Below are 26983 nucleotides of genomic sequence, written 5' to 3'. Positions count from 1 at the left end.
CACTTCTAACTCTGCTCTCCAGCTACTTAGCCCTCCTCCCACCTCTGGTGGTCTCCCTGTCTTCCGCGCCCTCCCTTTTTGGGTCCCGTCGTTTGCGGATCCCCCCTCCGCCCTCTCTAGCTGTGCATTGAGCTTACTTTGCTTAATGTTTACTGTACTGTGCTGTCTCACCTTGTATTGTAATTCGTTTGTCCCTGTACGGTGCTACGTACACCTTGTGGCGCCCTATAAATAAAAAATAATAATCTAGTAATTAAACTGTTTTCTAGAAGCACCAAGACCTATAATTCCTAGAAATAAGAGGCTTCGGACTGCAAATTTTTTCTGATTCTGAGAGATCATCAGAAGAGGGGGGTGAGCCTATTTTTGACTCCGTTTCTGCGCAGGTCACAGACCCGAAAGAATCGCCTAGATATCAGGGCAATGACAATCTGGTCTTGGCAGTCAGGCAAGCCCTGCACCTTGTGGATTTGGATGAACCCAAATCTTCGGATCAGCGTCATTTCAAAACAATGATAAGATGCGCTATCCGTTTTCCACCATTGGTGGAATTAACAGACATCGCAGAAGCAGCTTTGAAACGGCCGTACCGGAAGGTTACTATTCCAAGGATATTCCTTGCCCTGTACCCGTTGAAGGAAGAGGATCTGGCCCACTGGGAACAGATTCCAAAGGTTGATTCTCCGGTCTGTCGCTTAGCTCGTCGCACTACGCTTCCGGGGGCCTGGAACAGCGGCCCTGCAGGATGCCACTGACCGCAAGGTTGAGGGTCACTTAGACTGATTTTATGTAGCGGCAGGCCCCTCCCCCATTACCCATGAGTCACAGTGTTCTCGGACTAATACGGCAATGGGGACTCCCAGTGATACTAGTGGTTCCTGTCTGGCTGTGGAGGGTATGGTATGCAGACATTATCTTGATGGCAGTAGGTCAAGGAGTGCGTCTACCACTACGAGACGACCTCCTTCTCCAGGACCCATTTCGACATCAGGACTTTCCTCGGCTCACTTTAACGGCATGGCTGTTGAAGCCAGCCTTTGGCGGTCTAGGGCAGTCATTCCCAACTACAGTCCTCATGGACCCCTAACAGTGCATGTTTTCCATATCTCTTGCTGGAGCACAGGTGTATTCATTACTAACTGACACATTTTGAAAGATCCACAGGTGGCACTAATTATTTCACTTGTGACCTGGAAAACCTACACTGTTAGGGGTCCCTTTGGACTGGAGTTGGGAAACAGTGGTCTAGATGATTCTTTCCTAGAGTTGTGAATGCATTGTTGTGAGCTCGTAAGCTAGTTTTGACTCGTATCTACCACCGCATCTGGTGCACTTATAACAGATGGTGTGAGAATCGGCCCTGCCATACGTCGTCCTTTCGTCTTCCTCGTTTCCTAGCATTTCTCCAGGATGGCCTGTTTGCAGGTCTCCGTTTTGGCTCTTTAAAAGTACAAATATCAGCCCTTTCAGTGTTATTTCACCTTTGATTGGCAGACATGCCAGATATTGGGATATTTCTGCAGGGAGTCTTGCATATCCAACCGCCTTATGTCCCGTCTACGGCACCATGGGATCTCAACCTGGTACTCTCAATATGCTTAAGGGGCCTCCTTTTGACCCGTTACATTCAGCAGATCTAAGGTTCTTAACATGGAAAGTAGCGTTCCTTCTGGCGATTACATCAGCTCGCAGAGTGTCGGAGTTAGGCGCTCTTTCTTGTCGTGAGCCATATTTGGTTTTTCATGAGGACAGAGCAGTTACACAGACTATTCCTTTGTTCGTACCGAAGGTGGTTTCGGCATTTCACATGAACCAAGAGATAGTGGTTCCAGTGTTTTAGGCGAGGGCGTCGTCTTCCAAACAAAATTTGATGGAGTATTTGGATATGGTCAGGGCTCTCTGAATTTATGTGGGAAGGACCTCCCACATTTGGCGCAGTCTTTATTTATCCTTTTTGTGTCACATAAAAGAGGATGACCAGCCTCAAAGCATTCTAATGCAAGATGGATTACTGCAGCCATTAGGCAGACTTACATCAGAGCTAACTGACCTGTGCCAGGTCGACGTACTGCCCATTTCATCTGTTCAGTGGGGGGAGTCTTGGGCAGTGAGAAATGGGGTCTCAGTGGACCAACTTTGCAGAGCAGCCACCTGGACCTCAGTCCATACTTTTACAAAATTCTATGTCTTTGCGTCTACAGATGCCAATTTTGGCCGTAGTGCTCTACGTGCCGGGCTGTCAGAGCGGTCCGACCCTTAGGGGGGATGCTCTAGAACGTCCTGATGATAGCAGTGTCCCCCAGATAGGATGAAAGAGGATTTTTATACTTGCGATAAATCTGTTTCCATCTGGGGGACGCTACATTCCCTCCCTTCTGCTGTATGTTCTTTAGTTGTTTGGCCTATCCTCCTTGGGGCTTTATAATTAAACTGAGGAGCTACAGGGGGTTGCAGAGGGAAGGGGTTTGTCAGCATTGATACATTAAACAAATTAACTAGTTTAGTGCCAACTCCATGCTCCCCTCATACAATCACATGGTAGCAGTGTCCTCCAGATGGAATCGGAAAAACGGATAAGAACATAGTAACATATAGTTGATGAGGTTGAAAAAAGACACCAGTCCATCAAGTTCAACCTATTTTGGATCTCCTGCGATCCTGCACTTATATTTGAAATTAATCCAGAGTAAGCAACCGCCAATCTGTTTCACTTGTGAAAATCCTCCCAGACTAAATATTGCAGTCCTATTTTTACCCTATATCCACTACTATCCTACATTTTAATTAACGGTCGTATCCCTGGATACACCTTTCCGCTAAAAATTTGTCTAACCCTTTCTTAAACATATCTATTGAATCTGCCATCACAACCTTCCCTGGCAATGAATTCCATATCTTGACTGCCCTTACTGTAAAGAACCCCTTCCTTTGCTGGTTGTGAAATTTCCTCTCCTCTAACCTTAGGGGATGACCATGTGTCCTGTGTATGGTCCTTGGGGTAAAAAAGTTCCCATGAAAGTATTAAAGATTAGAGAAAGTATAAGAATCCTCTTTTCAGGCAGGTTGATGGCCAAATATCTTGATATTTGGAGCTATTCATGTGTTCTCTATACTCATTGGATAAAGTATAGCAGCCCCAATTCATGATGTTGCTACCACCATGCTTCACAGTAGGTGCTGTGTTTTTTGGGTGATGATACGTGTTGTCTTTTGTGCCAAATATTTCTTTTACAATGAAGGCCATAAAGTTCAACCTTGGTCTTCTCAGACCATAAGACATTTTTCCACCTGGTTTTTGCTAAATTTAGACAGGCTTGGATGTTGGGGTTTTTTGTACCACCCAAACCCAAATATGTGTAGAATACAGGATATGGTTGTCACCTGCAGGGAGTGACCTCTTCCTGACATAAATTCCTGTAGCTCCTTTAATATTTCCATATGCCCTTTTTGGTAGGCTTCCTGATAAGTTTTCACTTTGTCTTGTCATGAACTTTGGAGGGATTTCCTTGATGTTAGCAATGTCCCTGCTGTGCCACATTTTCTCCATTTTATGATGATAGTCCTCAGTGTTCCATGTTACATGTAATGCATTTAAAATTATTTTATACCCCTCTCCTGATAGGTATCTTTTTAAGCAACAAAATTCAGTAGAGTTTGGAAAGCTTGTTCTGTATCATATATGCAAAATAAGGGAAACTGTAAAGGTGCTATTTTAATCTACAAGAAAAGATTCAACTCCTTTTGTGATCTACAATGTTGGTATATACACCTATCGGCCACAACATTGAAACCACTGGCAAATGAAGTGAATAACATTGATTGTCTTGTTACATGGCACCAGTCCTGGGGTGAGGTATATTAGGCAGCAAGTGAACAGTCAGTTCTAGAAGTTGATGTGTTGGAAGTAGGAAAAATGGGCAAGCGTAAGGATCTGATCGACTTTGACAAGAGCCATATTGGGATGGCTAGACGACTGGGTCAGGGCATCTCCAAAATGGCAGGTGTGGGGAGTTACCTTATTATACAGTGATTCGTGCCTACAGTGCATCGCAGCTTGCTGCGTAGCAGCACACCAGTCAGAGTGCCCATGTTGACCCCTGTCCACTGCTGAAAGAGCCAACAATGCGCATGTGAGTGCCAGAACTGGATCATGGAGCAATGGAAGAAGGTGGCAGCCATATTGTCTAATGGCAATGGTCTCTTTCAGCAGGATAATGCACCCTACCACACTGCAAAAATTGTTTAGAAATGGTTAGAGGAACAATACAAAGAGTTCAAGGTGTTGGCTTGGCCTCCAAATTCCCCAGATCTCAATCCAATCGAGAGTCTGTAGGATGTGCTGGAAAAACAAGTCTGAGCCACGGCGGCTCCACCTAGCTTCTTACAGGACTTACAGGATCTGCTGCTAGCGCCTTGGTGCCAGATACCACAGGACACCTTAAGAGATCTGGTGAATCATGCCTTGATGGGTCAGAACTGTTCTGGCAGCACGAGGAGGATCTTCACAATATTATGCTAGTGGTTTTAATGTTGTAGCTGATCTGTGTATATTCCAACAGCCACATATATGTTAATTAATAAAGCACTGTCAGTTCCACAGACTGCGTGACTGGTTGCTTCTTCGCTCCGCAAAGTCTTTGGTGGACCAGTGGATCTCCTCCTCTTCAGACTTGTGGATCAGAGACATCCTTGAAAAATGATCTTGTACTCTTTGGATCTCCACCCAGGGGGTAAATGTATCCTACTCCGATTTGTACAAGTCGCCGGAAAACGGCAAGTTGACAAGTAAAATTTAAAGCGGTGCTGCCTTGTAAAAGGAAACTTCCCTTTACAAGGCAGCGCCGCTTTAAATTTTAGCTGTCAACTCGCCGATTTCCGGCGACTTGTACAAATCGGAGTATGATACATTTACCACCAGGTGTTTGTTTTTTTTTGGGTTTGTTTTGTTTTCTCCACAGCCTTTCCAAGAGAAAGGACCAGGAGTTTGGCTGTACAGGAAGCCATTCAGTCTCTAGTTTCCTTGAGAGTGATTGTCCCAGTCCTGTATGAGCCATGAGAGTTTTTTGGGGGTTTTTTTGTACAAAAACCAGACTTGCCATTTTCTTAAGAGTCCATAAGATCGGTCATCAATGGCTTGGAGCGAGACAAGTTTCTCACCTCCATGGACATGAGACCTATCTCCACATGCTAGTCTGGGAGGGCCTCCTCAGGTTTGTTATAGCAGATCACTTTCATTTCAGAATGTTGCCCTTTGGTCTAGCCACAGCACCAAGGGTGTTCACCAGAATTATGACGGTCATGGTAGCCCTCTTAAGGTCAAGAGAGGTAACTGTTGTACCATACTTTGAGAACCTGCTGATAGAGGCTGGATCTGCATCTCTTCTTCTAACCCATTTGCAGATAAGTGGAGACGTTGGAATCCCACGGCAGGGTGATAAATTCCAATGCAGCCCAAAGCATAATCTTTCTTGGACTTGGCTTCGGTTGCAGTTTTTTTTTTTTTTGTTGTTGTTTTTTTACCAGAAGACCAGATCCTAGCCATTCAAATGCAGGTGAAATCTCTTTTTGGCATTCAAGTGAATATCCGCTCTCCTGTGGTGTCCTCTTTTTTGAAGTGGTGCAGTTTGACACTTTCATCCATAGACCTTACAAATTTAAATTCTAATGAGGTGATTCAGATCCAACCCTCATTTGGCAACACATTTCTTCAGTTTGTCGCCACATACACATCCTTCACTCCTAGAGACAGGCCTATTTGCATCCAGTTGGGCAACACCACGGAGTGGCATACGTAGATCAGGAGGCACCAAGAGTCATATAGCAGTGAAGGAGGCCACTAGGGTCATGCACTAGGTGGAGGCCTTCCATCAGATTATGGAGAAGTGGGGGCTGAACCACAAGGTGGACTGATACTGTGCGAGAGCCAGGGGTTCAGAAGGCATTCTTGGTGGACGTATGTCCTGTGCAAATATAAGCTGATTTATCCCCCTCTCCCCCCGATAGCCATTCTATGTCGGGTACTAAAGAAGGCGAAGAGAGATGGTGTTCCAGTAATTCTAGTGGCACCAGATTGGCCGAGAAAATCATGGTAAACCGACTTTTTAAGCATGACGGCAGAACCATTGTGGATAGTATTTGAAGTGGCTACCCTTTCTTGCAGTTAACTTTTCTTTATATTTTTTATAATGACAGGGCTGTCCTGCATACCAAACCATACTCTCAGACCAAGGTGGTGTCAATTTCACCTGAACCAGAACCTCAGTATCCATGTCCTAGCACAGAGTTCGTCCTCAGGAAGTGAGTAGTTGTTAGATGTGGCCAGAGCTTTTAGGATCTATGCCAATAGATTTTCATCTTTGCATAGGGCAAGTCTAACCAGTCTTCTGGTTCTTTATGATGCGCAGAAGAATGGCTGGCCAGCAACAAAATAAACCGATGCCAGATGAATTAAAACTGCAAATCGGCAGACCGATATTTCCCTGGGAAGCTAATCCCTGAGAACATCACAGCCTATTCTACTAGATCTGCGAGCCCTTCCTTGGATGTACGGTGCCTCAGCTGATCAGTAGTTTTGGGGAGGAAACCTGATCCTCCATCCGTTCTTTTACAAAATTCTAGTGGTTCAATGTATTTGTTTCCAAAGAGGCTAGGTTTGGATGAAAAGTTCTACGCACAGCTTTTTCTGAACGTTCCTTCCTTCCTTTAGGGGCAGCTTTGAAACGTCCCCAAGGGGAGAATGTTTGGTTGTTTTAGGTTTTTCTTTTTTGTCCGTGACTAGTCCTCTATATTTCAAGATAGCCGTAATTCTCAAATGGAATCACAGAAATGTATTTAACATAGGTATAAAAATCCTCATTGCCCCACCTCTGCTACAATTGTTATTTATCTACTTCATACGTGCATACACGTTTTACAAGATGGACATTGCTGCCTTGGCGGAAGCAGTCTTTGATAGGAAGGTCCTCTAGGCAGTTATTATTTCTTGACATTCCTCCCTGCTTGTTAATGGTGGCTTTGGGATATCCTACCGCCTGCATCTATTTATTTGGCCTTAAATCATTGGGTAAAAAAAAAAAAAAGACCTGCAGGGTTATAAGTAAAAGTAGGAGTCTGTTTTCTTCCATTGCCCTGTTTTTTAGGGAGGGATATAACCCCCACCACCATCCAGTCTAGAAGAAATGGATTTAATGGTATGTTGCAGAAAATTCTTCTTTAATATTTTACATTCCATGCTGTGTTTTTTTTTTTTTTGTTTGTTTTGTGGAATGTAAGGAAAATGAAATACCACATATTGACATTGGCTTTCATAGGACTGCTTAATGAATTAGATAAGGTATATGTTTGGTGCATTCATCTGTTGGGTCTACAACATGTTCTAGACTTATAAATGTGCTTTGTATTATAGCTCTACACTTTCTGTGGCCGTGTTTCCCCCTCTACTTTTCTCCTCTGCAACACTTGCCCACTTCCACCTTTTTGTTTTTATACTTTTCCATCAGGACCAAAAACGTATTGAAAAAATCTCCAAACGAGTAAATGCTATTGAAGAAGTGAACAACAATGTGAAACTTCTGAGTGAAATGTTGAGCACATTTAGAACTGGACAGTCTTCTGAGGGGAGTGAGGACTTAATGAAGGTCAGTGCAGTGTTCTGAGGACACATCAACCATTGATTAGTCCAGTGTTACAGAACAATATATGTTGTAATAAATTTACTCCTTTTATTGGTAGGAGCTGTATCAGCGCTGTGAGAAGATGAGGCCTACACTTTTCCGCTTGGCCAGTGACACAGAAGACAATGATGAGGCTTTGGGTAAGAGGAGAAGTGTGCTTTAAGAGCCTGTAAATGTTCGGTCAGGTGACTGCCATTTCTGAATTATAGAGCTGCTTGACTTGCCACAGGAAAGGGAATATCTTTAAAGAAATGTTATCATTACTCAATCAGTGCATATTATTGTGTCCTCTCTGGCTCATCTGGAACTAGATTTTGAGGTTGTGTAATTTTTGTGTTTGCCATCTGAATGCAGTGCTGTCTCCACACGCAGCATGGGGCTAATGAGACCACAGAATGTACATACCTCAAAAGAGTGACTATTGTTAATCATATTCTTATCTATTCACCAGCGGAAATCTTGCAGGCCAATGATAGCTTAACACAGGTAATTAACACATACCGACAATTAGTGAAAGGGGAAGAAATCAATGGAGAAACTGCATCCGGCAGCATGCCAGGTAAGATGCGACTTCTAGTCATGACAAGCTTCGTTCTATCAGTAAGGCTATTGGTTTAATCTCTTGTGCACTTTCTTTACTCAGCCAGCTCGTCTGCTTTGCTGGATCTCTCAGGATTGGATATGAATCCAGCAGCTGCCCCTTCATACCCTTCTTTTCCATCTCAGCCCTTGCAATACTCCAGCACTATCCCTACACAGATGGCCACATCTCTATCTCTGTTAGATGACGAGCTTATGTCTCTAGGTAAGGGACTTTTCGTTTGTTATTTGGGATGTTCTTTTTATAGCTGAAAAATGAAAGATAAATTTATGCTTTTAACTATTTATTTTTTCACTTGACGTTTGCTTTTGTGCACGTTTTCTCTCGCGTACTAAAGTTATCTCCTTTTATCATAATCGCATATGTATTATAACTGAGGTGAGCTGCATTAATCTCCATGAAACATCACAAGCCCAGGAGGAAGTACAAAAACCTCTCTCCATGTTGCACTACATTGACAGCTCACTTTTGTCCACTTAATACCTCCTGCGCCACAAGTCCTTTGTCAAATCTATTGTACGTTCAACAGATTGTTTATTGTAACCTTGCCTCTTGTAGTATTGTCTTGGGCATCTGAATGCAGTGCTGTCTCCACACACAGGTACACTGAGGTACACTGAAACATTGCTAAAATAATTGATAAATAGGGCAACATATTAACTGCAAAAATGGATAAAATCAACCAGGAAATAGAACTTGGCTATAATATTAAAGTACACTTAAACTAATCTGACCACAGCATTGGGTCAATATAACACTTTATCACTTCACATACTGAGAAAATGTCCCTTGGCTGTCTCCTATTGAATAAGGCAATGTAATATAGTGCACTGGTGTCTGTGCATCATTACATGCAAACATAGTACAATCTTATAAAAAAAATAATGCAATTTAATATGTATTCAGAAGTTTCACTTTGTTGAAATTGTCCTTTAAAATTTAAGAATAGACCTCTGCACAAACACAGAAATATATTTTTCTAGTCAGTAGAAAAGAAAAGATATCCGCACTAGGTATGTTTCATAACAAAGTCTAATAATAGGCTCTAATTATTGTGGCCTATCAATCAGGATGATTGAATTATGGTACAGAACATCCTGAGCGGTGCACCCTATACACCAAAGTTATAATGAAGTGTCAAAGAGAGGAAAAGTAGGTGACTGAGGGGCACTCAGAGACGATGTATGAATATGTATATGAAATAAAATCAATTTTTAATGATATGCCTTAAAAATTGTGTATTAACATTTCATCCCAAACCCCAAAGCTAGCGAAATATTTAAAAACAAAAAACAAAACAAAAATTGTTAAAATTGCAGATCCACTGCAAACTTAGCTCAGTGGATTGATATAGATGAGTTCATATAGAAATAACACTATTAAAGAAGAATTCCCTATTAACAATATTGACCTCTAGGTATCTTAAACGATATGTAGGATCAAAAGGATACCATTGTAGATCAACAGAAGCCCCTTGATAAGGGTTATAGTAGTGACTAACTAATATATCATAGTCAAAATTATTAGAAGATTAAATAACATTTCAGAGTAAGCCCCTATTTATATAGTTGGTTATTAAATAGTAAGGGGTAACTTGGGAGAGATGCCTGTGAACCTTTAGAAGCAGTCCCCCTAGTGGTCGCTAGTATAGAGAATCTCAGGTTTGTCCTGTATCTACTAACTCTGATAGTAAGTCTCCTAGAGGTCTATATATGAGAACAAGGTGTGTTTGTAAAATAGACTCAGGGAACAACGTGAGAACCCTGATGGTAGTAACGCTAAATATCCTGCACTATTTCTCCCTAAATGCCCTGTGTATTCTAAAACCGCTAATTTGGTCAATCAAGGTTAGGAGAGAATAGTGAGAGCGTGAATAGATGATATTACATATTATGAACACTGAGCTAAGAAACGCCAACGCGCGTTTCGCTGAACAGCTTTATCACCTGTACACTATGCAACATTATGTATGTACATACAGTCAGACATGTTTTACATATTTCCAGGAGTAGAAATACACAATTGTGCACATATTTATATATAAGCAATAACATACACACTAGCACTGCAAGAAATCTCACCCGCCACCTGCTTCAATGGCCACAGTCTCTTTCCACATACAGGCTACTAATTAGATGACCCCATCACTCCTCCACACAGTTCTACAAATGACCATGGCCTCCTGGTTATATGGCCCTGACACCCCTCTACTAAACCCCAACCCTGGGATGGCGGAACCTGGCCCAGGCTATTTCAGAACTGACGCAGCTTTCCACACGACCTACGAAGCAGAGCAGGGATGTTCTGGCATAATTTCCTCTCTTGAGCCTTTTTCTAAGGACCCTTTGGGTTCTGCTTTTACAATGCCTGACAAGCCGGATGGGGCTCAGGACCTTGTTAAGTTCGTGCATGGCTCAGTTCTGATATCCTCTTCCTCCAAGAAGATCCTGACAACCTCCTCTACATCTGGACCTTGGAAGCATCAGGTTCCTCACTTTGGAAAACTCTGATTTCTCTTTCCAGGGAGAATGGTCTGACCATGAGAATTTCTCGTGTATTGACGAGGATTCCTACAGAAAACGGAGTGGATTTTAGTGTGTAGCCATTACGCAGACACTAGAAATTAAGGACTGCGAGGAATCAAACATTCCAGGCAGTTCACTGTTTAAGAGGAGAAAGAAAGATTGTTTCCTTTCCCTCATCCACTCATTTGGAGAACCTACTAAGTAAGGGAGGAGTGGTCTAGATCTAACCGTACTTTCAGGTCTCCCACAGATTGCAGTCCTTCTATCCTCTCCTAGCGAGGCTATGGGAAAAATAAAATTTCTCTTTCATCCTATCTGGGGGACACTGCTACTATGGGGTTGTATGTGGGGAGCTTGGAATTGGCACTTAACAAGTTAATTTAATTCTTGCTGACAGACTCCTCCCCTCTGCAACCCCCACTCTAGCCTCAGTGTTTGTAAGGTGCCCAAAGGAGTTGGGCTTACTGTGGCTGCTCTGCAGCTACACCTTGCTGATTTTACTTTATTTTCATTTTATTTTATTTTTTTATTTTGCTAAATGGATAACATGCAAGAACTGTAGGGGACTCTTATGCTGTAATTAGCTGCAGCCGACAGAATTCAGTGTGAGCAGGACGGCTCTCACTGCCAGTGCTTCATGACAGGTGCTGCCAGCGATCTCAGGGACCGCTGTCACACCGGAGCCCCTTCCTTGCAACAGAGACCATCAGGTCTTTACAGTTAAGAGTACCGGTGCTGCCACTGTGGGCATAGAGCGCCGCTACTCAGTAAATGGCGCCCGCCATTTGGATGGATTGTACCAAGTCACCCGCTCTCAGAGCATAGGGGGGACTTAGGTACACACTCTTGGTGCCATATTTGTTACCAAAGAGAAATGGCTGTGCTGCGATTAAACATATGGAAGCAGCACCACAGCCAGCAGATACCACTACAGAGCCTTCATGAAGGAGGGGGGAGAACTGAGCTCCCCCTGTCCTGGCAGGCTACATGGGCTCTCCCTGAAGCAGGAAGACACACAGGAGGAGAAGTCTGCAGATACAAACTTGCTGACAGGCTCTTTTCTCAGAGGCATGGTGTACTAGATCACATGGAGCCAAGTACCCTACTTTTTTTCTATTGTATTATTATTATTATAGATATTTATTGTATAAAAAAATAATTATCACCCTAGATGTCCGCCGCTGCCATTAGGCAGAGATCGTCGGACACCGCAAATGTGGGCGGCCATTTCTAATTCAGATTGTAACACTCCCCGCAAATGCGGAGGAGGACTTGGGATCACTATTTAGCCCACATAGCAGAAACTGTTTTTTTATTGACAGATATAATTATAGATAAGAGAGAAGGCGGTGAAATAGCCCAGTGAGGTATTTCTCCATATGTCTGTATGTATAAATATATGTGTATATGTACAGTTCACTATTATGATATTCAGCACCTATTTGTGTACATGTGTTTAAGTATGAATTGCTCCGTTTGCTAACGGACAAATGATTTTCCACAATTAATATACATTGGGCTGTGGACACTATCCTGTCTAGAGTTACCTGTTTCAGAGTATACTTCTTATTTAAGTTATCAAATATTATATCCATTCAGATTGTGATACTGTTGGGCTGAAAGCTGAGAAACAACAGTTATCCTCTATATTTGTATATTTGCCACCTGTTCTGTTTGTGTTGCTTCCTAGGGTAGGAAAAACACGAGGAACTGGTTTGCTGCAGACGTTACCTGGTCTCAGGAACAATGGCTGCAAAAAGAAGCGCCCGGGTTAAAAGATTTACTGGTTATAATATAAATAATAGTCTCTCTTGGGGACTGAAAGACCCGGGCCTGTCCGTGCAGACTGTGGGGCTTACCCATGTTAAGTAGGACCAGGGTAACGCCCCCCCCCGCCCCCCTCAGATATATATACACACGTCAGTGTGTGCAACCGAGAGCAGTCAGTAGTGACACGTGTTCAGCTATTTGCCAGGCCGACGAAGATGTAAACAAGTGCTTGTTTTTTTCTATTACTGTACTCCCTTCCAAGGTGGACAAGTACGGCCCCAACATAGTTACGGGCCTGGGCCGGCTTGGTCACGTAGCATTGGAGGTCCTCCCAGGAGAACCCTCTCGCTCGGGGGTTAGTTGCAGACCTTCAACCATTTACATGGTTCTTGATTCCACCCACATGACGCCATGAACGTAAGTGGACAAGGTTCCACTCAGGCCTGCCCTCATAGTCTATCCACACTAGGACTCTTCTAAATCAGGACAGGTATGGAGGATTCTGCCTTTCCCCATGGCGGGCCGGAAAGAAACCTCCAGCCATAAGGACATTGTGGATCTGGTGGTGACCGGGTCACCTAGACTTAGACCCTATCTAATTAGAGACGGAGTAGTGAGGTAACCTGATGGTGAAAAGGAAGGCTCATAAAACTTGACCCTTATCCTCTGCCGCGTTGAAGTATTGTACCGCGGGTATCTGTTGTTTAATACAAACACCTACCTGACATCACAGCCCACCTTTATGCAGGTAGGGCTTGGAAAACTTAAGCAGACCAGCGGGCAGTGCAGTTAAAAGGCACTGCTCTCGATGGCATGCCCTTGTCGGAGGTTTAGGGATACAGGTATGCGGAAACCGGGTATGCTGCATCAGTTCATTACCTGTCCTTAGTCTGTGGCAGGACCTTCTATTTAAGGTCCTCCAGTGCCGACACAGGGCCTGAGTCATTAAGGCAAAAAAGGAGTAAATGTTCTCTGGGACAAACCATGTTACAATACAAGGGGTGCAAATTCGTTTATTATTTTGCACATAAGTTAAATACTGGCTGTTTTTTCATCTAGCACACAAATACTTGATAGCTTTATTATTACACTGAAATTTAAAGTTGATCTAGGACATGTCCTACCCCAACTATAATTCTTTTTTCCACATTTTAAATTTACCTCCCCCTCCAATGCAACATGGTTTTGCCCAGGTTCAAATGTTACTCCTTTTTTTATGTTTTGCTCACCTTAATGACTCAGGCCCACAGAGTTTGGAAAAATTCCCCTTATCAGGTTGGATATCAGTAGGGCCAGAGGCTGACATACATTTCATGTTAGCCCACAGGAGGGGAGTGCCCTACTCCATGGAATATTTCAAAACAAACATGGGCTCTGAGAGTGATTTTTTTTTTTTTTTGCCAGTTCCTCTGGGGCGTTGAATCTGACAAAGGTCAGTAGTCCAGAAGCAGACCCCGTTCGGCCAGGGCTATTCAGGGAGGGGATGATTTTTCTTCTCATAAGAGACACCCAGAGTCCTAGCTTCCAAAGGCTGTCAAGAGCCTTGGCCTGGATCTGGTTTAATCCAGTACCGCACTATTACATGGGATCCCACAGACAGATCAGCCAGGCTTATTCTGCCAGGATCCCATAATATAGGGTAGAGGAGTTATATTCATCCTCCTTCTGCTTCACTAGCCAGCTAGGTCGTTGAGTCCCATACTTGCTCTACGAGCCCTCATTCTGTATCTTCTCGACCTTGGGTTAAGACCTACTGTGTGTCACGGATCAATGTAGAAATACAGCTAAGGAGCCATGGATAAGGTGAAAAAACAACAATGTTTATTGCTGGAGAGTATGAACAGGTGATCAAATAATGAAATTGCAGAAATTACTAGATGTACAGCAGTTGCAGGTAAATGGGAGGTGAGGAAAGATTCCAGGCAGCATGAATCCAGGAGGAAGTGACCACAGAGTATACCAGCAGCATATGACCACAATAACCAGCAATGACTGCTGGGAGAGACAGGTTTAAATGGAACACACCCAGGTGCATGGGATAATGAGTGAACAGAAAGGTTAACTCCTAAAACACAAAAGCAGGCACAATTGCAGCACCTCTGGTTATCAGAGGTACTGCTGCTAACACATAAAATGAAACACAATAATACAGTCCAAAACTCCAGGAGACAGGAGCTGCCAATACAAGCAGAAAGCTGTAAGCATATCGTTACACTGTGTGGTCCGTTCTTTTCAGTGGATATCAGATTGCTCTTTTTGGGGGGAATCCGTCTAGAAACGGGACTTGCATGACGGGGAGATGAGTACCAGCAGTGGATCACACTCATATCTCAATGGATGCCTGAGACAGGACCATCTCACAACAGACAAGGCCTTGGTCCTGAGCTCATGGAACACGGTGACACAGAGACCGGCCTGTGGGGCTGGAGAGCAATGGTCTTTTTAACACAGAGGGGATCGGTATCCGACATCATGTACCCGATCAGAGAGAGTGCTCTACAGATATAAGTTAGACCATAGGGACATGTTTCTTCCCTAGCAGGGGGCTCGGTCACTTCCTTAAGGGTTCCAGTTCTCCTTCAGACTGACAATCTCATGTTTGTGATTCCTGTCAATTGACTGGGTGGAACCAGGAATGCCAGAAGGCATTAAATTAGAGCCTTGGTTCATTGGGTAGACTAATGTCGCAGCAGTCCAGCGAGAAATCGGTCTCTCCACGCACATCTTCAGACACTGTGCCAGCAGTGGATTACCTGATATACATCTCAAGGGGTCTTGCCAGGTCACCAAAACCTGGATTATATCTGGACCAGGGCTCCTACTGTTGACATAGCTATCAGGACCAGGCAGGGAAGTTCCACATGGGACACCTATTCCTCCCACTCTGCAGGGTCCTTGAGTCTCTGGGAGGTCTATAAAGGAGGCCCTTTCTTTTTAGAATTCTACTGTCTGTAAATTGTGCATCGGTTCCGACTGCCATATTCTCTTTGCTGGGTCCAGGTAGAAGGGGATCGTCTGCTTCACACAGACCTCCTCCCTCACCCCTATCCCTCCTCCTCAGTTTCAGGTCCGTTATGGTCGGTTTGTGATGGTTCAGGGGATTTTCATCCACAATAGTGGCCAGGAAATCTGTGGCTACCACAGTTTAACAAGGTGCTCAGTAATTCGTAGGCGGGGGTGAGCACCACAACTTCTTTTTTCCCTGTTTCTATTTTTCTGCAGATTACTGCAGGAAGATTCTCTGGCTCAGTTACTGACTGTTCGGGAGTCAGTTTTCCCTCCAGGACTTGCTCTGTTATTGCAGAGACCTGAAGATGTGCAACAGGTGCGGACCCTTCTCTAAGGGGATCTGCACATAACTCCAGGATTCTTTCCCTGGCACCAAGGGGTGGCCTAAGACATTAGGTATTCATTCCTTACCAGCTTCATCAAACTTCGTGTTCAGCTGTAAAGTGGTTGCCACGGGGTAGTGGAGTTCCTGGACCAAGGACCTTGGTGCAGGGTATAAGGTTATAGTCCCTTGTGGCTATACCAAGTTCTCCATTTTATGCGATGTAAGGGCTGTTTCGTACAGTTCCTTCACTCAAAACCAAATATAAGGTAGAACAATTGGACTGCATCTTTAGAGCACCCGTGGAGTCTGTCCTTTTTCTTATTCAGTCCCTTCGATCAGCCTTCAATGCCTTTTAGGGTTCAAAGTGAATCTGGAGGTTTTGGTGGCGGTTCATTGCGAGCTGGCTGCCTCTTTGGACCTTATCTCTGGAGGTTTTTTCTTTAACATAGGGTTCTTGGGTCTGATTCATTTGTGATCTTATCTGCCGTTTTGGTTTTTTTTGCTTAACTTGAGTATATCCATTCCATGTGCATGCTCAGAAAGGGAGATAAGAAGCAAAATCCACTGTGCAAGTGAAGAATTTCTTAAGTTGAGATGAAAATCCATCTTAAACGTCACTCTTCTTTCCACGTTTCTTCTTAAAAATAGCATCTTAACTTTTGCACAAGATCACTAATGAGTCAGGTCTCCTACTAGTGGTGGGGCCATCCAATATTAGGAAGAGAGTTCTGATCATATGGTTCCATACGGAGGTTGGAAAAGTCTGCTAAGCAGACCTTCGCTAGAACCATTCTGTCCTCTGTCCGACAGGTCTCTATCGACTCGGCCTGTGTCCTATTGTCTTTGCGCCAATTTCACCCACTTGTGGGGCTGATCTGGCATTATCTTAATAGTGTTTTAGAGGATCAACTTAGCCAAGGAGTTATATAGTCCTTTGGCTGCCATTTCACATGCGTTGCCTAGTTACTGTGGGCCCTACGGCCACTGATTTTTGTACGCAGTGTTGCATGCCGGGCTTTAAAAAGTGGTCCCTCCCTTCAAGGGGCTGCTTTAGAACGTCCCCATGGTAGCAGTGTCCCCTAGATAGGATGAAAGAGAAAAGAGGATTTTTATACTTGCGTTAAATCCGTTTCTCTGATTCCATCTGGGGGACACTGCGATCCCTCCCTTAGGCTCTTCTGCTATTTGGTCTTCAGTGGTGGTTTTTACCCCTCCTTGGGGCTTTTGAACTACACTGAGGCTAGAGTAAGGGTTGCAGAGGGGAGGAGTCTGTCAGAAAGAATTAATTTAACTTGTTAAGTGCCAACTCCAAGCTCCCCACATACAATCCCATGGTAGCAGTGTCCCCCAGATGGAATCAGAGAAACGGATTTAGCGTAAGTATAAAAATCTTCTTTTCTCCTTCATCCACTTTGGGGGACACCGCTACCATGAGGTTGTATGGGGTGCGTAGTGTTGGCACTTAAATAGTAAACAGCTAAGTTTGCTGCTGACTTCTCCCCTCTGCAACCCCACAGGCCTTAGTTTTGTTTAAGTGCCCAAGGAGTTGGGCAGTTTAAGTACTGATTTACATTATTATTGTCACAGATACTTTTATTACTGTTTTGAGGCTGTCAGGAATAGTAATTATTTTACAGTATTTTTCTCTGTGAAAGTTGTCTGACCTTTTATTTAAAAAAATGAAATCCAATGACAAGAATTCTTGTGCAAAATGTTATACCTGTTCAAAATGCTCTGCCAAATTTACCTGTGGGGCAAAAAGACCAGGGGGCAATTTGTGCACAGCGTTTACGCTGTCCTGAGCAGCTAAGTACCCCACTGGGGAATAACTAGTGAATGAGTTTCCTTAATGTAATGGGGAGAAAACTGTCTTTATATATCTAACTACAGTTAGTTTTATTGTAGAAGGCTCTAAAGTTAATGGAGACAGTATTTTATGAGCATTCAGTTAAATTATTATGAACCATTTATTTTATTATTCAGAGGTTAAATTCCGTACTGTTTTGAGGCATTAGAGTGAAAAAAAGTGATTATACTATCTATTATCTCTGGTGTGATTGTTTATGGCCTGTCTGTTTTTGTTTTAAATCATTTTTATTTGAAAGATACAAGTACTATTACACACATATAGTGATTCAATACTGAGGAGGAGTATGTCCTTTTCATATAGGACTGCTCCCCCTTCTCCTGAATTGGCTCCAAGGAACATACCAATTTGTGAAGTGACATGTTGAAGAAACTCTTGAGCAGTTTTACCTCACACACTGCAGTATATACTGTATCTGACTGACAGCCTGCTTCCTATCTGCGGGTACACTACCCTAGACATGGTTTTGGAGGGATGAGTACCTTACATCAGTTTTGTCTTACACATATCTGTACAAATATCTGTAGAATATTTACATACTTTTACTAATTCCTTCACATAGTTGTCAACTTATTGTTGGGATTCTTTCATTGTGAGGGTTATTCTGTATATGTATATTAACACAAGATTGTGTTTATCCCTGTAGAGTTAGGAGACATGTATGTGTTATATAAACACATAATGCTATGTATACGCACTTAATCAAAACTTTTTCTCTGTTAGGTCCGGAACTGGACCGTATGATTAGCTTAACCCTAACCCTAAACCACGAACTTCATGTTTTGGGTCTTTTCAGCATTCCTTTCATGGGAACACGGGCTGTAAAATTCATCCTGCCAGTAGAGGTAGACCCGTTGCAAGACAAGGAGGGTCGCAAAAGGGTAGAGGCGCTAACTACAAAAGACGTTCAAATCTCAAAATCGCCGCAAAATCACCCTCGTGACTGGACCTTCCTCTCCTCGCAACTATGGGGGTAGGGGGTCGCCTACAATTATTCATATATCAGTGGGCGGCTTCCACCCGAGATAATTGAATCTTTGGGATCAAGTCCGGAGTCTCGGAAATGCCAGGGGTTTTATTCAAACCTGTTCTAGGTGCCCAAACAGGACTGTTCGTTTTGACCAATTCTAATCCTCAAGGGGCTAAACCAACATCTATGAGTAGACAAGTTTCAGATGGAATCAGTCCACTCAGTTATCAACAGATTGGAACACCTGGAATTTCTGGCGTCGATAGACATTCAGGACGCCTATTTGTATGCCCCTGTTTATGAGGGTCATTAATCCTTCCTTTGTTTTTACAGCAAGAAGCTCCCATTATCAATTCAGGGCGCTCCCCTTTGGCCTTTTCACAGCCCAGAGAGTCTTCTCGAAGATTATGGTAGTAATGGCAGCACGTTTACGTGCCCTGGGAGTGAACATTATTCTGTAATTGGACTATTTACTACTCAAAGCCTCATTGGGTCTTTATCAGCATCTGACCCTGTCTATTTGAATTCTGGAACAGCACAGTTGGATGATCAATTATTCCAAATCCCAGTTGATGCCCTCAGAGGATGAGGTTTTTAGGATGAATAATGAACACCACTCTTCAGAAGATTTTTCTCCAGAATCTTCTCTACAGATCCTTACAACTCTCTGTACGGTCAATCCTGAGTCACCCTTGTCCTTCCTTGCAGTTGGGCATGAGGATTCTAGGGTTGATGATATCGATGTTCGAAACCCTCCCATCCAGTTGGTTCTGCTCTCGTACGTTTCAGTGGAATCTACGAAGACTCGTCAACCTCTGAAATGGTGGCTAGTTCAAGAACTGATGATGGGCCGATTCTTTATTTTTTGTCCTGTGGTCTTTGATTCTAGTGACCGTAGATGCAAGTCTGAAGGGCTGGGGAACAGTTGCTGTCCAACTGCATCTCCAAGGTCTTTGGACAAACAGGCGTTTTCAGCCCATACGTGTTTTCGAGCTAAGAGCAATGCTCAGTCCCTCCTTCAAGGAGAACCAGTCCGCCTCCAATCCGACAATGCCACAGCAGTGGCATGTGTAAATCGCCAAGGAGGAACAAAAAGTTCAAGCACTATGCAAGTAGCGGAACTGGTCTTGTGGGTGGAGAAATTAGTTCCAGCAATTTCGGCAGTGTTTTATTCCTGGAGTGGACAACTGGGAAGCGGATTATCTCGGCAGGCATGCAATTCTTCCGCGAGAATGGAAACTGCATACTCGGGTGTTTCGGGATTTAGTCCAGAAATGAGGCCTACCATATTTGGATCTGATGGCTAAAACACCAGGTTCCAAAATTCTGTACAAGAACCAGAGATTCGGATTCTTGCACGAGTACGGTTGGAACATCTTCCGGTCATTCTGGTGCACCGAGTTGGTCCAGGCGGGTCTGTTTCTCCAACATCTTGCTTCTGGCGGAAGGACCAGGTTGGACTCTTCCTCTCAGGCCCGATCTTCTCCGTCAAGGACCATTTCACCATCCTGACTTACCTCGGCTGGCTTTAAAGGCGTGGCTGTTGACCTCTGGTGGTCGAGGGGGTCGTCATAACCCTGCGTCTGTCAGATTAGCCAAGTTTCTGGCCTTTCTTCAGGATGGGTTAGAGAAGGGACTAAGACTGAGTTCTTTGAAGGTTCAGGTCTCGGCGCTTTCTATTTTCTTTAAGAATCGGTTGGCTGTCTTCCCTGAGGTTCGTACTTTCCTTCAGGGGGTGATTCATGTTCAGCCTCCCTACGTTCCTCCGTTGACTCCGTAAGATTTGAACCTGGTTCTTGAGGTGGCCTCCATTCGAACTCCTGGAGTCGACTAATCTACGTTTCTTGATGTGGAAGATGGTGTTCTTGCTGGCCATTGCATTTGCTTGCCGGGTGTCGGAGCTTGGAGCCTTTTCCTGTAGGCTTCCTTATCTGGTGTTCCATGAGGGTAGGGCGGTTCATAGGACCGTACCTACTTTCTTGCCTAAGGTGGTTCCTGGTTTTCATATAAATCAGGAGATAGTGGTTCTGGCCTTTAGAGAAGGGATTGCTCCTTCTGGGCATTCTTCCTCTTTTAGTCTGGACATGGTCTGGGTTTTACGGGTTTATGTGGACAGGACTTCTGCTGATTTTAGGACTGACTCTCTTTTTGTTCTTTACGATTCTCATAGGAGAGATTGGCCAGTCCCCAAGCAGACCATTGCTCATCGGGTTAGGTCTATGATTAAGCTTGCTTATGTGTGTATAAATCTATCTGTGCCTCAGGTTGTCAAGGTGCATACTACCCGTGTGATGAGGGCTTCCTGGGCTGCTCGTCATGGAGCATCTGCAGAGCAGCTGTGTAGGGCAGTGACTTGGTCCTCAGTTCCATACCATTACAAGGTTTTGCAAGTTCAACATTTTTACGTCTGCGGATGCCAGTTTTGGACACAGTGTTTTGCGGGCTGGTAGACCAAAACATTTTTTCCCTTACGGGCTACTTTAAAAGGTCATGGTAGCAGTGTCCTCCAGAGTGGATGAAGGAGAAAAGAAGATTTTTGTACTTGCATTAAATCTTTCTCCGATTCCATCTGGTGGAACGCAGTGTCCCTCCCTTTTGCTGTTCTACATTTAGTTGTTCTGTTGAGCGCTTTTCTTGGGACTTTAGTATTACTGAGGTCTGTGGGGTTGCAGAGGGGAGGAGTCCGCAGCAAACTTAATTGCTAATTATTTAAGTACCAACTCCATGCGACCTCATACAGCCCCATGGTAGCAGTGTCCCCCAGATGGAATCTGAGAAAGAGATTTAACGCAAGTACAAAAATCTTCTTATCCGCCCAACATGGATGCCTCCCATAGGTCCCCTATCCAAAACCACTCCTATTCTGAACCTTCCTAACTTCCAGGATAGCACGTATGGGAAGATTGGGCCTCACTTAAGAACTGTTCCATCTGTGCTTGGTTGTCTTGGACTTCATGTGCAGTTTATGAAAACGATGCTGAGCATCAGCTTGCCACAATTTTGGAAGTGAGATTTAAACATTAAAATTGATAATGTGTAGGAATTTGTATTAACAGGATAGCATTATAGATGTTGTCACACTCTTTCTTGATCTTCTTTCACTGTGTTTAATTTTAGGTTTAAATGACCCTGCATCACCTGCACAGCCTTTAGAGTCTTCAACATGGAACAGTTTCCAGGTAATCAACTGTTTCTGGCTTGGGGTCACCGCTTTATAGCCACAAACAGCTAAGAATCAACAGCTTCTGGCTGCTGAGATTGCACCTGTCTGTACACACACACTTCTTCCATTCTACAAGAAAACCTAGATTAAATATATAGTGAATCATAGTTACCGGTATTTCCTTTGCTTCAAAATACTCCATGGCAGCCATCACAATGGTAAGTTCCCTTCTAGTTTTTGTAAAGATAGGATCAATTAAACAAACACCCCAGACAGTATATCTGACACATCCTCTTTTCCCCTAACCCCTTGAGTAAAAATGAAAAATGAATGCGAAATTGGGCTGCCATTGAGTAGTTTGAAAGATAGGAATAAACAGTAACTATAACGTGCTTTTTTTCCTCTTCAGTCCTCCATGGCAGTCATGACAATAGGATGTATACAAGCAATGTAGTAGGAGGGCTACAAAGATTGCCCAAGATGTTGCTAAGCCCATGTCGAGTGAGTTGTCAATGTTTCTGGCGGCTTACATCCCTTCCTCTTCCATGCCTGTATAATTGCTTCTCATATCCACCTGGATCTGGCTTTAGAAGGGTACTTTCTGAGGCCCTGTAGGTATAGCAGAAAAATTGTTCTGTTCTACTAAATCCCTTTGTTCTGCATAAATATATGGATATTGCTATTGCAACATCCAGTGAGTGCAGTTTTCTTTACTTGTCATCAACAGGCTGTGGACAAAAGGATGGCCGTTCAACCACCTGATTATTGTGTAATGTAGATACTTTATTTATTTATTTAGTTTTTTCTTTCAAACCAGAAATATTGGATCTCAAAGTACCACTTTATCTACATAAATAGTCAGAAAGGTTTCCTTGTGGCACAGTGCTTGTAATACTACAGCCTTGCGAGTTGAGTTAAACACCACCTCTAGTGTTGTCCATCACAGAGAAACCTTTTGCAGTAATTCAGAAGGGTCAAAATGATTGAGAACTAAATTGAGGTCCCACTGAGCTACAGAAGACCTGACAGAAGGACAGATCGTCTTTACTTCTTGGAAACATTGAATAACCAATGCCTCTGAATTTGATATCTAAAAAGATCATCCGTACTGAGTGTAGACAACGCAAGGCCCTTGTTGAAACCGTCCTGCAGGAAATCTATGATCTGTGGTAAAAGTCTCTGCAGTTGCATTGAATTTTGAACCACATGACGTGATAAACTTTTTCCAAACTTAAGAAACTATAATAAATCACTGAAGACTTCTTTCTTGCTAATGTATTTAATGTATGCTAATCACTGGCCCTGAGACTCCTTTATATCGTTGCACCCGAAGCATCTCCCAGGCTGCAGGAAACCAGACTACTTGGCCAAAATGGAAGGGTTGCTATTACTTCTGTCTTCACTCCCCCTTTTTTTTTTTTTTTTTGTATTGTTGCTTGTTGCTGTAGTATACACTTGAGGAAGCTCAAATTTTCCTATTAGTAGCTGGAGCACTTCCTTAAGGAGTCCACTCACCTAGATGAACTTGTTTTTGACTGAGGTAATTGGCTTTTATGCTTTGTTTGCTTGCTACATGCAATGCTGAGAGTGACTTCAGATTTTTATGTCTAGCCAAACACATGATTTTTGTTATTTTTGACATTTTTCTACATCTGGTACCTCCTATACAATTTCTGAAAGCCACAACCATGTTATTGCCTGAGAATATACTGAGGTAATTACCTTTTAGTTAAAGATGAAAGTGCTGAATTGCCTTCCACAGTGCTCTCATTTCAGACATTTACATTGTTTAATCTTGTCTCGTGACCATGTCACTCGTGCTATTTGTGGCAGATGATGGCCTCCCTTGCCTCTAATGCTGGAGTCTGTCATAAGGTTTACCCACTCTGGTTCCAAAAGGGACACACCTCTTGTCTTTAATTTTGGACCTTTGCACCAGCTAAGATACTCATTGGTGGTTCTTGATAGTGTGATGATACGATTCCACTGTGCCATAATTTCCAGATGGAGATTTCGCATGTGCCAGCTTGCCCAGGGAGTGACCCTCATCGCGGACAAAATCATTCCTAGCAATTGAAGTCCCTTCCTTATTGCTACTTGCTGCCAAGTCTGTAGCTGATGTGCCAGGGACTGGATCTTGTTGCACCTTATTTCTGACAGATATAATTTGTTTTTCATGGTATTTATGTGGACCTTCATCATCACCATCATCATTTATTTATATAGTACCAGCAGATTCCGTGACACTTTACAATTGGGAGCAAACAGTAATAAAACAATACTGGGTAATACATGCAAAGGGTAAGAGGGCCTTGCTCACAGCTTACAATCTATTGGACAATGGTTTGTTACACAAGGGTAAGTGCTACATCATATTGAATATTTGTAACCTTTGCATTCTAGCTAGACAAAGTATTTAGTGTCAGTCACAGAGCAATGTTGGTCAGAAGGTTGTTGCATTGTGTTACCTATATAGAGTGGTAATAGGATAACCTAGGAAGATTAAGAGGGTGGTTGAAGGAATATTATAAGCTTGTTTTAAGAGGTGAGTTTTCAGAGAACACTTGAAGGTTTAAAGACTAGAGGAAAGTCTTGTGGTGCGAGGGAATGAATTCCATAAAGTGGGTGCAGCCGAAAAAGTCCATTTAGGGTTAGGAAGAGAGATGCATATCTTGTGCAGAACGGAGGTGTAGAGTTGGGAGATATTTTGAGACAAGTGAGGAGATATATGTTAATGCAATTTTGTTGATGGCCTTGTATGTTAGTAGAAGAATTTTATTTTGAATTCATTAAAATACAGGCAACCAATGTAGGGACAGTTTTTCCTCTGCTGAGTCACTCTATTTATACTTTGAAACCTCCATAAACTTAATCAGTCATGCTGGGCCAAGATGGCTTTTTGACCTGTTCACAATCCAGCCATGTTCTTGGTGAAAAGTTATCTCTGCACTTGACTGTGCTCCAAATTCCCAACTACAAGGTATTCATACAAATAAAGCCATATCATGATACCTCACTTTCCTAATTCCGCCACAAGTACTTTGGTAAAAGTTCTCAAGGACATTGTCAGTCCAAAGGGCAGGCATGTGCAATTCTAGCCCCATGACCCAAAACCTCAGGAATTTCCTGTGATCAACTGCAGTATGGATATGAAAATATTCCTGAAGGTCTATCGATGATGGCTGTGAGGACAGAATTAACAGACTCCATTAGAAAGTGTGGCACAGACAAACCTTTAGACTCTCTTTAAGTTCAGACAGTGTGAAAGGCTCCTAACGATCTTCTCATGAGGAAGAGTCTGGAATAAAATCCTGTACCCTCTTGACCTGCAAAAAACAGATAAATTACTCAAGCCTTTCCTAAAGTTTGCAGACTGTTTTAAGAGGCTTCCAACTCCGCTGACGCCAATGAAGTCTTGGATCGGATAAAACCTTTTCCCTTGGGATGCTGATGGAACTCTCCCTTAGATCCATTCCTAATGTCCAAAACCCATTTATTTGTGATTATGTGGGTCCATATTTCTGCATATTGTGAAATTCTGCCCCCTATTGGTGTCAATGGGGACAGCTCCTGACAATAATTATTGCAGAGTCCTCTGATTTATTCTCCCCTCCCTAAGTCTGAATGCTAGAAATGATTGTTTCGATATAGTAGGAACATTCTGTCTGGTGTATTGCCTTCCTGGCCTCATATCTTTGAAATGTTGATGGAATGAGGAAGATAGGAATTATTGTGACCTCTGACCCTGTGGCAACAGAAGACTTTTGTATCATGGTGTCTAATTTATCTCCAAAGAACAGGGACCCTTTAAACAGGATATTGATCAGACTATTTGTTTTAACGGAGGATCTGCTACTTCAGTTGGGCCAGCAGTGAGCTCTCCTAGCCAGCGATGCTGATGTCATTGTCCTCGCTTAAAATGCAATAATGCCCACAGATGCTTCACACACAAATGCTATTCTATAAATAAATGTTGATGATGATGATGATGATGATGCGTCTTAGCATAACTTCAATACTTTTCAACAACTGTTTGCCTGTTCACCTCGTTTTGGACATTTCTATAAAGTGTCTCTCTTCATAATATGAGCACTCTGGCTACTAAGGCTATGAGCACACCTTCAATGTAGTTCCAGATAAAGTATGAAACTTTTTAAAACAGTCTTCTTTCTTTCTATTCATATTTAACAGGGATATTATTTCTGGTTGACATACTAGCTATGGCTAGTTTTGGAAGCTGCTCAACTTTTCTGCTTCTTTATCACTGAATGGATACATAATCTCGTTGAGTTGATGAATTGTTTCACAACTTGTTGTACTGGAAACACACTACTCATAAATTTGTATATGTGTTTAAGCAAAATGTCCACATTATCTGGATTAATAATCCATCCTAGGTGTTTCTTTAATTTCTCCAAATTCATTACTAGTGGGGCCTTCTAAATTCCCTGAAAATACTAAGTCAGTCTTTAAATTCCACACTATCTGAGACCATGTCCTTTTTATGCCTTGTGTAGCACACAGATCTTCCTTGGTGTCAAAGGATTCCTTCATTCAGGCTACAAGTTCTTTAACTTATGACTTGAACTACCCAGTACAAAAGGTCATTTCGGATTCAGTTGTTAAGGATTTATCACAGGCTCCACAGACTCTATGCTGTTGTTGCTTTCTTTCTTTCCTTCCACAGGCTCTACAAGAGTACTGAAAGGACAGCCTATTGCTAATGGCTCGTTAACTAAAAGAGTAATGCAGGAATCATAAATCACCCCTGAATTAGGGGCTTGCCTAGAGTAGTGCTCTTAGGCTGTCTGGGATTGGGCTCTGTTTTTCATTATCCAGCTGCTGTACATAAAATACAGTGAGGGCAACAGTGCTCTTCCTCCAGGAACAGGGAACGCTAAGAGGATTTCCGAATCCTATTCCAGCTTAGTCCTCCATCTTGACACCATATGACTTCTTTATGTCACTCATTCATGCACAGAACCCCAAAGTCAGTATAGTGGAACGCGATTTGAATTGCACACCAGATCTGCTCCCTGAGGTAGCATACTGGAGTTCCCCAGGCAGCCAACCTAGTGCT

General features: G+C 43.1%; 1 protein-coding gene across 3 annotated transcripts in view; it reads left to right on the top strand.

Annotated features, from left to right (window-relative positions):
• GGA1 (golgi associated, gamma adaptin ear containing, ARF binding protein 1) overlaps window positions 1–26983 on the top strand; it is a 68714-nt gene that overhangs the window by 31254 nt on the left and 10477 nt on the right. For all 3 annotated transcript variants that reach the window (XM_075183962.1, XM_075183963.1, XM_075183964.1), the window contains exons 8-12: window positions 7500–7637; window positions 7732–7813; window positions 8125–8232; window positions 8317–8478; window positions 21858–21919. In XM_075183962.1, coding sequence (XP_075040063.1) covers window positions 7500–7637; window positions 7732–7813; window positions 8125–8232; window positions 8317–8478; window positions 21858–21919 — 552 coding nt within the window. The remainder of the gene's footprint in view (window positions 1–7499; window positions 7638–7731; window positions 7814–8124; window positions 8233–8316; window positions 8479–21857; window positions 21920–26983) is intronic.

Source organism: Mixophyes fleayi, chromosome 8 (assembly GCF_038048845.1).
Source record: "Mixophyes fleayi isolate aMixFle1 chromosome 8, aMixFle1.hap1, whole genome shotgun sequence".
Classification (NCBI taxonomy): Eukaryota; Metazoa; Chordata; class Amphibia; order Anura; family Limnodynastidae; genus Mixophyes; species Mixophyes fleayi.
This window is presented reverse-complemented; position numbering and strand designations above follow the sequence as displayed.